The sequence below is a fragment of the Astyanax mexicanus genome, chromosome 7 (genome assembly GCF_023375975.1).
Source record: "Astyanax mexicanus isolate ESR-SI-001 chromosome 7, AstMex3_surface, whole genome shotgun sequence".
Taxonomy (NCBI): domain Eukaryota; kingdom Metazoa; phylum Chordata; class Actinopteri; order Characiformes; family Acestrorhamphidae; genus Astyanax; species Astyanax mexicanus.
Genome location: NC_064414.1, coordinates 50,400,314 through 50,412,353, shown reverse-complemented (window position 1 = coordinate 50,412,353; position 12,040 = coordinate 50,400,314). Strand labels below are relative to the sequence as shown.

Here is a 12,040-nt window from a genome sequence, read left to right as displayed (position 1 = left end):
AACATTAAAAGTATTTATTTGTGTATTTATTTTTCTAAACAATGTCATAGTTCTTTGGACTTTATTGACTATGTGCCTCTCCTCCATTTGTAGAATTACCAGCAAGCTGATTGGCTTTTAAAAGGCGTGACTTCTTATGTAAAAAGTCTTTATTATCCTAAAGCATTAGGAAAGCTAAGTCATATTTCACATCTAAAACAACTCATAACTAGGGTTGCAGCAGTAACCGGTTTCACGGTATACCATGGTATTAAAATGCACGGTTATCATACCGTGTGTGTTTGCTTATTACCGGTAAATCGCAAGCCAGCGGAGAAACTCACCCGCGCATGCGCAACTCTGCTCCGCTTCAGCTGCTCAGCACACAGCGGTGAGAACGGCAGAAAGTGCATCAGACTAAACAAATCTCCGTCCGCCTAAAAAAAGGCTAAACTAAAATCAGCAGTGTGGGACTATTTCAGAGACCCGCCGAACGCACCCGAGGATGGTTATCCGATTTATAATCAATGTGGCCGTAAAGTCACAGCTAAAGGTGGACATACGTCAAACCTGTTCTCCCATCTCCAAGAACACCACCCCGCTGTGCAGCGCAAAGTATGTGTTTAGTTTATAATTTTAATCTGAACCTAAATAAAACCTCTTTGTAGTCGTGCACAACCCATGCGGTAAGCGCCCGCAAAAGCGCTGAGTTATCCGAAATTTGGGCACGCAGGTACAGGCGTGAAGTGCGTGCTACGATGGATTCACGTGTCCGTGTAAAGGTCCTGGCCGGACTGGATGTGAAAGACGCCATTCATTTACATGCGTTCATTTTCAAATTCTGACGTGCCTGTTTTTTATATGTTAAAACCAGACTCGGTGTGAAAGCCTTAAAATAGAAATCTCTATTGTGAGGATCATGTCAGAAATAAATCCCCTCTTTCTGCAGTATCTGGTTATATACCAACTTGGCAGTAAAACGGACGTTTATAACAGTTGTTGATCAGACACTGACCCAGGCTCAGTTTATCAGATATTAAATAATTTAAACTTAAATAATTGTACTGAATCGTTTAAACACAGGATCTTTACTTCTTAGAGGACATGTAATGTGTGACGTGTGTGTGTGTGTGTGTGTGTGTGTGTGTGTATGTGTGTATATATATATATATATATATATATATATATATATATATATATATATATATATATATATATATATATATATATTTTTTTTTTTTTTTTTTTTTTTTTTATACACCCTTAATGCCCTTAAGAGTAGTGGAAAAACCTGGTTTCCTTCACCTAATGGTGTACAGTAGGGTTGCAGCGGTAACCGGTTTCACGGTATACCATGGTATTAAAATGCACGGTTATCATACCGTGTGTGTTTGCTTATTACCGGTAAAACGCAAGGCAGCGGAGAAACTCACCCGCGCATGCGCAACTCTGCTCCGCTTCAGCTGCTCAGCACACAGCGGTGAGAACAGCAGAAAGTGCATCAGACTAAACAAATCTCCGTCCGCCTAAAAAAGGCTAAACTAAAATCAGCAGTGTGGGACTATTTCAGAGACCCGCCGAACGCACCCGAGGATGGTTATCCGATTTATAATCAATGTGGCCGTAAAGTCACAGCTAAAGGTGGACATACGTCAAACCTGTTCTCCCATCTCCAAGAACACCACCCCGCTGTGCAGCGCAAAGTATGTGTTTAGTTTATAATTTTAATCTGAACCTAAATAAAACCTCTTTGTAGTCGTGCACAACCCATGCGGTAAGCGCCCGCAAAAGCGCTGAGTTATCCGAAATTTGGGCACGCAGGTACAGGCGTGAAGTGCGTGCTACGACGGATTCACGTGTCCGTGTAAAGGTGCTCGCCGGACTGGATGTGAAAGACGCCATTCATTTACATGCGTTAATTTTCAAATTCTGACGTGCCTGTTTTTCATGTGTTAAAACCAGACTCAGAAATAAATCCCCTCTATCTGGTTATATACCAACTTGGCAGTAAAACGGACGTTTACAACAGTTGTTGATCAGACACTGACCCAGGCTCAGTTTATCAGATATTAAATAATTTAAACTTAAATAATTGTACTGAATAGTTTAAACACAGGATCTTTACTTCTTAGAGGACATGTAATGTGTGACACGTGTGTGTGTGTGTGTATATATATATATATATATATAATTATATACACCCTTAATGACCTTAAGAGTAGTGGAAAAACCTGGTTTCCTTCACCTAATGGTGTACAGTTTATTTTTTTAAGGAGACATTATCTATATAGTTGTTCCAGGTTTCTACAATAAATAGTTAATTGAACAAAAAACCTTTGTTGTAATTTCTTTAAGGGTCAGTTTAATAATATATGTAACAAACTGTGATACCGTGATAACCGTGATACCGCGGTATTTTCTGAGACGGTTATCATACCGTGAAAATCTCATACCGTTGCAACCCTAGTGTACAGTTTATTTTTTTTAAGGAGACATTATCTATATAGTTGTTCCAGGTTTCTACAATAAATAGTTCATTGAACAAAAAGCCTTTGTTGTAATTTCTTTAAGGGTCAGTTTAATAATATATGTAACAAACTGTGATACCGTGATAACCGTGATACCGCGGTATTTTCTGAGACGGTTATCATACCGTGAAAATCTCATACCGTTGCAACCCTACTCATAACTGGTTTCACCCCACCCACACACACAGATTTGTTGCCCCAAAAGAGCTTTAATACCATAGTATGTGTTATTTTTTACCATGCCAGGGACAGTGGGACTATGTTAGTATGGAGCCCTGACATGAATGGTTATTTTAGGGTTCTTAAAAAGTTACATCTGTTTCTCAAACCAGCAAAAGAACATTGTAAGCAACATATCTAAATTAAACAGTATACTTAAACAGTCCAACCCTGTGTAATTCTGTCTTATTCACACCTTTAAGACAAAACTATCCCTTTAGATGTTCAACAAGTTCACTCTTCCCCATTAAAGGAAATCTTTCAGAACTATTAAAAGCCTATTAAACCTTCCAAAAGTTAATTTCTCCAAAAGATTGAAGAAAAGATTTCAGATCATTTTCAAGTCAAAAAACACAAAAGCTCCACATGCAGCAGCTTCAGACATTCCTCCAGAAGTTCTTCAACATTCCAGCAAGTCCCAAAAAGGCCTGCGAGCCCGAGGCCAGGCTTCCAAAAGTCACGTAAATTTTATTTTTAGCCAATTTCTTGTGCTGCTTTTCTTTCCCCCGAGGCAAAAAAGTGCTCTCTCTGTTCTGCTATACACCATTTAAGCTGATGCAGAAGCAAAAGGTCATAAGACAGGAGGTCAACATCATGCACATGCTTCTCCACAGATCCAAACATGAAGCATCCAACCAACTGCTTTTAAGGAGTTGGCTTTAAGACGGTGGATTCAAACTAAACCATTAAGACGTAAATGTGACGCAACTTCACCCCTTTTGTTTGGAGACTTGTAGGAGCTCATTACGTACTTAGAGCATGTGCTGACACGTATTACGGGTCTGTAGCACAAAACAAGACAAAAAAACAACAGCAAGGACGTGGAACAGTGTCAAATTCTGATCAGAGATGATAATGGAGGTGAAGATCTAACAGCTGTTACTATATAATTCCAACACACTACCAATATGTACCAATAAGGAAAGCCTGAGTCTTACAGACCCGTATTACAGACCCGTAATACGTGTCAGCACATGCTCCAAGTACGTAATGAGCTCCTACAAGTCTCCAAACAAAAGGGGTGAAGTTGCGTCACACTACGTCTTAATGGGCTGAAACTATTAGTCAGCATAAATAAAAATTGATGGTTATAAATATTTGTAGGGGTGTGACGAGACACTAATATCACAAGACGAGACGAGACACGATACTGGGTTCACGAGAACGAGACTAGGATTTAAAAATAAAATTTTAAAGAAAACGTCAAAAATGAAAAATGGCTTGAAAACTAGAGTTTTATTTAACAAAATCATATAACGCAAACTTAACAGACTGGTTTCTCTCACACATTGATTCTATAAGAAATAGAAATAAGAATAAAAAATAAAAATAAAACTTTTCTAGGTCTTATATAGTGCAAACAATAAGTGCAAACCACAACCAGTCATATTAAGTACCTGGGTTGTGTTTTTTTTTTTTTTTCCTACATCTCTTGTAATTTAACTATGCAGAACCATAACCAGTCATATTAAGGCTATGCTTGAAGTGAAACAGAGACAGAACATGTTTTTAAATACAGTACAGAGCTAAGAGATTAGTACAGCTGCCTATGAAACAGTCACGTGTGGGATTTACTCACAGTATTTATATATGGTTTGTGTCTTGTTGGTCACTCTGTTACCGTTTATTGTTTCCACTGGAGCCAAATTGCAGCCAGACATACAACTTAAAAGTAGCGGAAGCATCTTCTATACAAATCCTGAATTTTCCTCTTCTGTACAGAGCTGCTCTCACTGCTCAGCCACCACACTCGCTGCTATCGCTGCTGTGTTGAAAGAACCCTCTTAAAAAGTCCACGATGTTTTCCCACGAGACACGTTTAAGCTTGACGAGAAATATCGTCACGAGATCGCGTCACACCCCTAAAAATTTGTCAACTCCAAATTTCAGTGTCAACTAATCATTAATGTGAAATGCAATAAGGGAGAGCTAAGGGCTGCTTAATCACTTAGTTCACACTTAGCTTGGTCACCAAAAGTGACCAAATACAACATATTACGCATTCACTAACTGAAGTACAGAACATTTTACATTCCTATATTTACATATTTATGTTCTGGACATTTAAAGGCAATTTAAAATCCCACGTTTAGTCAGTTGTTTCTATCATTTTGGAGCAAAGACAGAGAAAGCTAGGAATAAGAGTCTTACCCACAGTAAGCGCAGACAAAGAGCATGAAAAAATAACTGCTGATCATCAGTTGGAGCCCTAGTACCATCCAGTGCTGGGGAAACTGAGCGATCCAGCGGTTAAAAAGTGCTTCCATTATGATCAGGAGACTGCTGGATCGAATCCTAGTTATGCAGCTTGCCATCAGCTGCCAGAGTCCTGAGAGAGCACAAGGAATTTACAAGGAGTAAACACGAGGTAACCACATCATGGCTTCTATCCGCATGGTTAGGCAAATGCTTGTAAACGCATGAGTTGAAAGCTGATAGTTGCAGCGCAGATATTTCTAGCTACAGCTGAATTCACGCTTTTAATCCCAGAAAAACAAACACTCTTATTTACCTTTTTAATAAGCAATTTAAATGCTGATTAAAGAGCCGATTCCTGCTGTTTTCCTTGGGTTTTGAGTGCTCAGCGCAGACTCAGCTCTTGATTGGCCCGAAAGCGAGACAACGCGTGTGTGGGGGCGGGGCTGGTGACGTCATGAGCCCTGCATTGTTTAATATTGTAAAACATATCGTCGAAAAAAAAAAGAGCATTTGCAATGGAATTTTTTCCCAATATCGTGCAGCCCTAGTCTAAGCTGCAGTTTGCAGGTGTTAATTAAGCCAAAATGACCTGGAATCCTTTATTATTGACCAAGTACTTGCTTGGTCCATTTCTGACATATAAGTAATACATTAGGGCTTCAACTAATGATTATTTTGATATTTGACTAATCTGAAGATTATTGTTTCAATTAGTCGATTAGTCAATTAGTCAACGATTATTGCTGCCATGTCATCCATCCCTAAAAACAATAGAAACAGCTGAGCATGAGATTTAAATGGCATTTAAATGTCTGGATGTTGTCAATATGTGTAATTTACTGATATTTAGGGATTAAATATGTAATTTGTTGTGTTTGGACACTTTTGGAGACGAAGACTAAGTTGAGTGTAAACTGTGTGAGTGAGATATTTACCAGTCATCCATTGCGCTCCATTGTCTTCAGCACTTTGTGTAATGTGGTACAGTTACAAAATAACAATTAGTCAACAATTAAATTTGTAGTCGACAAATTAAAATAATCAACATTGTAGATTATATAGACTAATCATTGCAGCCCTAAAATACATCAGCAAATATAGGTTTGAAATATCCAGACATCAATGATTCTTTCATGCTCTGCCCCAAACAGCTCTGACCAATAAGCAGTGAGAATGTTGTGATGCATTTTTCCTTGTGTAAAACCAAAAAAAACAAACCAACCAAACCAAACCAAAACAAGAAAAGAGCAAAACAGCCATGTTTACAAACTTATTAAGTGATTAAGACAAGAGAAAGCAAACTGCAGGTTTGAAAACACCCCCTAAACATCTCCTAAAAGTCCCTAAAATCTCATACTTTCAAATTTAATATTTTCTGCAGAGATGCAAAGAAACTCATTGACAGTGATTCCAATAACATTAGAGAACTGAAAGTTCATTAGCGCTATATGAAACAGCCACACTTTACTCAAGTTTGTTTTCACCAGGTTATTCAGTTCAGAAGGGATTTAGACCAGTATATAGATGCACTTTAAAAAACAGAGGTACGATACGAGTACTTTTTTTGTACTCAAAGGTACACTCTTCATAATTGTACCTTCAATGGTACCATATCGGTCTTTATAGGGTCAGATTTGTTCCCTTTGAAGTACAAAGTCTTTTCTAACAGCAATAAATACAAATAGCACCTTTTAAACAGCCAAAAGGTACTGTATTCAGTATTCTGCATCACTGTACTAATAAACAATATATATTTTAATTGCACATTTTTCATTTGAAAGCCAGACAATGTTAGATCATCAAGTTCTTCACACATATTCAGTTGATGATAATGTTTATAGCCTTTATAATCTTTACTGGCACAAAAACCATGGTTACAAAAAAGGACTTTCACTGAAAGGTACTTTTTTGTACCTCAGTTTAAGGTATAGCCCCAGTGACAAGCTTTGTACTCTTTTAGGTACAAATCTGTACTTATTTTCTTAGAGTGTGTGTAAAGAAAACAACCATACTTCAGTTTGTTTACTAGTCAATATTTCCTCACATTCCGGGTTTTCTTGTGGTGTTCCACTGCTAAGAATGGTCCTTCATTATCAATTTAACATTTTGACCAAAAATAACACAAAACAAAGAAAATAATCGAATAAACTTCAGCTTCTAGTAACTATAAACTATATAACTAAAATATTTTACAACGATTCAAAGATAACTTATTTTATTTAATTATTACTTCAGCCTTTTTAGAAAAAGAATATCACAAAAGAAGGTAAATAAACTTTAGTTTCCTTTAGTTCATTCAAAGTGGAAGTACACTGAAGGTCCAAAGCTTTAAAAGTAACATCCATACTTGACCCAAGTTAGTTTTACTAGGCCATTTTTATACTCCTCTATTTACTCATCCCAGTTTAAAGGCTCTAGATAAGGTTTCTGGACCTTCTACTTCAGGTGTTTCACAATTAAACATATACCTTTATCATTCCTTTAACATGATTAAACAAAAGATGTCCCAAAAGTAGAAGAAGAGAGTCTAATTAACATGACTTTCTATATGTTGGGTGTACTTGGACATTCCCACGGCTCTAAAGGGTACAAGGGACATTTATATTCGACCCTTCTTCTACTGGTGTCATGATTCTAAACATTATCCAAGGTCAAAAATAACCTAAAAAAAAACAAATAGAGTGTAATAATTTTAAGTTTCTAAATGCTAGATATACTAAGAAGTACCAATGAGTTTTACAACCTTATAAGGATGACTCAAGTTAGTATACTGGGTCATTTTACCAACCACACTGGGTGAAAAGTTCAAAATAAAGAGGAAGCAGACCTACAAAACCAACATGCTGATGCTAATGGTGTATCAGTACTAAACATAGTCCCAAGAAGACAAATTGAGTTTAATAATATCACATTTCTAGATTAAAGACATTCTACAAAGTAGCAGGAAGTTCCTCTATAAGTAGGTAACCATCAAAACTTGACTGAGGTTAGTCTTCCTACACTATTTTTAGTTCAGATTTTTTTAGACTCCTCTACTCACCCATCCCAGGTCAAAGGTTCAAGATAAAGATTAAATAGACTTACAGAAACAACCCAGACTTATTTCTGGACCTTCTTCCCCTGGAGTCCCACTATTAAACACAATCCTACTTTTAAAAGACCTCAAAAGAAGACAAATAGAGTCAAACTTTTGTTAGTTCACTAGGACATTTTATAAACCATTCCAGGTGAAAAAGTTCAAGAAAAGATCAAGCAGAGCCACAGAACCAAGACTTTGAGACTCCTTGGCCTTCTTCTACTGGTGTCCCACATTTATAGAGCAAAAATATCCTAAGCAAAAAACATCAACAACCCATTCTAGGCCAAATGTTTAAGATAAAGATTCTAAACCTTCTTCTTCTGACAATTCTATACCAAAATATCCCAAAAGAAGATGAATAGAGTCTAATAATCTTCAGTTTCTTGATGCTGGATGTACCAAGTACCAATGAGTTTTTGGACCTTCTTTTTCTGCTGTCCCACAGCTAAATATGCTCAGTCTTTTCTACTTTAACATTTTTAGACCAAAAATATCCCAATACGAAACAAAAAGTCTAATAATTTAAGTATCTAGGTGCTAGATATACCAGGAATCACTAATGAGTTTCACAACTTTATAAGGACAGTCAATACATGACTTAAGTCTACTGGTGCCCCAATACTCAACATAATCCTATACACAAACAATTCCCACAGTCTAACAATCTTCAGTTTCTAGATGCTGGGTACACCAATAAGTTCTACAACTTATTATGACCTTATTATGAAGTTAGTTTTGCTAGGCCATTTTTAGTTCATAATGGCTTTAGATAGGTTAGACTTTTCTACCCACTTAGCCCAGGTCAAATGTTCAGTAGACCCAGAGAACCTTCACTCTGAAGTTCTTGGACCTTCTCGTACAGGTGGCCCACTACTCAACAGTCCTATACCATCATTTGAAGTTTCTAGATGCTTGATATGCTAAGCTTTACAACTTTATGAGGACCGTCCATACTTGACTTAAGTTAGTTTACTAGGGCATTTTACATACCATTCCATGCCAAAGTTCACAAAAGGAGACAAATAGGGTCTTAATAAGCTTCTGTTTCTAGATGCTGGATACACCAAGAACCAATGTGTTCTTAGACTAATGAGTTCTTGGACCAAGCAAAGAACAACACCAACCCATTCTAGGTCAAATGTTTAAGATAAAGATTCTAAACCTTCTTCTTCTGACACAATCCTATACCAAACATATCCCAAAAGGAGACAAATAATGGCTAATAATCTTTAGTTTCTAGATGCTGGATATACCAAGTACCAATTAGTTTTTGGCCTTTCTTCTTCTAGTGTCCTACAGCTAAATGTACTCAGTATTTACTACTTTACTAATGAGTTTTACAACTTTATGATGACCATCCATACTTGATTAAGTTAGTTTACTAGGGCATTTTACAAACCATGCCACGTCAAAAGTTCAAGAAAATATAAAGCAAGACTTTGACACTCCTGGACCTTCATCTACTGGTGTCCCAGTACTCAAAATATTCCTATACCAAAAAAATCCCAAAAGATGAAAAATAAAGTCTTAATAATCTTAAATTTCTAGATGCTTCATACACCAAGAAGTTCTACAACTTATTAGGACCATCCATACTGAACTTAAATTAGTTTATAGTTTATAGGTCATTTATAGTTCAGAATGGCTTTAGATAGGTTAGACTTCTCTACCCACCCAACCCAGGTGAAAAGTTCAATATACAACTCAAGTGGACACAGAGAAACTTCACTCTGAAGTTCTTGGACCTTCTGCTGCAGGTGTCCCACTACTTACTGCCCTCATTTCTTTGAAATAAAAGGTTTAAATGACCTTGAGCTGGAAAATACCCAGACTTTGGACACATGATCTCTCTTCTTTTTTGAGTGCTGATTCAGACAGAGCACATGCAGCAGCACCACCAGCCCCAGCCCTCTCCAGAGCCTACAGAGCTTCCAGGGAGTGTTTCTCCAGCACTGATTAAATGAAATACAGCAGAAAAACGTGGAAAAACTTACGTTTGGTCGCGTTGATGAGGTTTTTCCCGTCTTTATAAAGCTCTTTGATGAACCTGTTGGTTTTGTCCAGCTCTGCTTCATGAGCTCTGATCTTGTCCCTGAAGCTGGGGCTGTCCAGGTAGCACTCGCTGAACTCTAAAGGGTGTAGTCCCATGTTTGGAGCTAGTTTAGAGCCTGGGAAAGTCAAATATGGGGTTAGAAAGGCTGCATTAGCGGCGTTTGGGTCCGGTGGCAGCTTCCAAAGTCCTCTCGGGTCCCGTGCTGCCCTGTGCTATTTTTGTGGGTGAAGTATTTAGAGGAAAAAGTAGTTCCAGAAGGCAGGAGGGAGCTTCTAAATAAAATAAAAAAGAAAAAACAGGGCCTGGAGGGTTTAAACTAATATTTAGCCCAGTTAAAACATAATAACAGCGTGTAAACACTTTAGAAAGTTGTGGCTGAGGGTAAATAAAATAAAATAAAAATAAAACAACCCTTAAAAAGGCAGGCGGGCGCTCTCTATCGCTCTCTATCGCTGTCTATGGCTCTCTATAACCCTCTAAAAGTCTCTCTCTCTCTCTTTCTCTATGTCTCTCTGTCAGCCTGAAGACTGAAGGAGCGGGATTCATGGTGGTGGTAACAAACTAGCTAACCTAACGTGTTGACGTCATGTGGCTTAATCTCAAGCGGAACCTTATTCTCGCCCCGCTGCGTTTCCAGACCGGTATCATTTTCGTGCAGGACACTCGGTGCTTGGTTACGGCGTTAGCCGACATGCTAACGCACATATTCAGAAATTCCCATTTTATTTCGCTTTAAACGAAGCCAAATTCTGTCCCGTTTTAAAGATACGAACGCAAAGACATGAAGGGGACGGGTGTAAGTGATTCCTTTGGTCCGTTTCCTGAATTAAATGTGTGTTTTTGAGCTTGGTTAGCTTAGCTTAGCTAGCATAGCTAGCAGCTCGTACTGAAGGTAACGTTAGTTATGCTAGGGATGCTGGTAAGTAACGTTAAGCTGTTCTGCATCTTTATTTAAGGTCGTTTTGTGACGGATTTTATTAGTTTTAGACAAGAATACGTCGTAATATCGAATAGTTAGAAGCTTAAAGATGTGAATATTGGTATTGTCATGCTTTAATAATGATAAAATATTGATATATTAAGATATTTATCTAGGAGATTAGAGCCATAAAGTGTATTTATTATTTAGTGTTTTTGTTATTATTAAGGATTGTTCAGCTAGTGTGAGCTGTTTTGTGTATTTATTTAAGGTCGTTTTGTGACAGATATGGTATTTTTTTAGGCACGAATATTAGTAGTATCGAGGAGGTAGAAGCTTAAAGATGTGCACAGCTCTGGAAAAAAAAAAAAACAGACCACTTCAGTTTCTGAATCAGTTTCTCTAATTTGGCTATTTGTAGGTGTATGTTTGAGTACAATGAATATTGTTATTTTATTCTATAAGCTACAGACAACATTTCTCCTAAATTCTAAATAAAAATATTGTTATTTAGATCATTTATTTGCAGAACATGAGACATGGCTAAAACAACAAAAAGATGCAGAGCTTTCAGATCTCAAATTATGACAACAAGACAACAAGTTCATATTCATTAAGTTTCAAGATTTGTTTTGATGGCTTGTGATCATTGTTAAAATCAAGTCATCAGTCAGGTGATTTCTCATTTTTTCCAGAGCTGTATGTTGTTTTGTCGTGTTTCAATAATGGTGATTTTAATGATATTTAAGAGATTCGAGCCGAAAGCAGTAGTGACTGAGTAACAATACTGAGATTTTTAGTGTTCTCATTATTATTTAGGATTATTTAGAGAGCAGTATGGGAAATTCAATTATCATTTTTTGCAGACATATATAGGTAGGGACCCCACTTATCTCACATTTAAGTTAGTAGGGTGCTCAGTCTTTACATATGTACACTTGTATAGCTAACTTGCACTCGTTGAGAGTCCAATTTATTCTATAATAATAGTGATGATGATGATGATGAGCGTCAAAAATGTATAATAGTATTGTGACACTAATGTTGTTAAAATATTGATCTTT

At 37.2% G+C, this 12,040-nt stretch overlaps 1 protein-coding gene across 2 annotated transcripts in view; it reads right to left on the bottom strand.

Annotated features, from left to right (window-relative positions):
- The window catches only part of arhgap10 (Rho GTPase activating protein 10), a 197,567-nt gene extending 186,976 nt beyond the window's left edge, over positions 1-10,591 (bottom strand). Inside the window, exon 1 of one of the 2 annotated variants that reach the window (XM_022684445.2) lies at positions 9,999-10,591. In XM_022684445.2, coding sequence (XP_022540166.2) covers positions 9,999-10,152 — 154 coding nt within the window. In that variant the 5' untranslated portion in view covers positions 10,153-10,591. The remainder of the gene's footprint in view (positions 1-9,998) is intronic. The other variant, XM_022684446.2, reaches the window with a different exon arrangement.
- Positions 10,592-12,040: the final 1,449 nt, after the last annotated feature.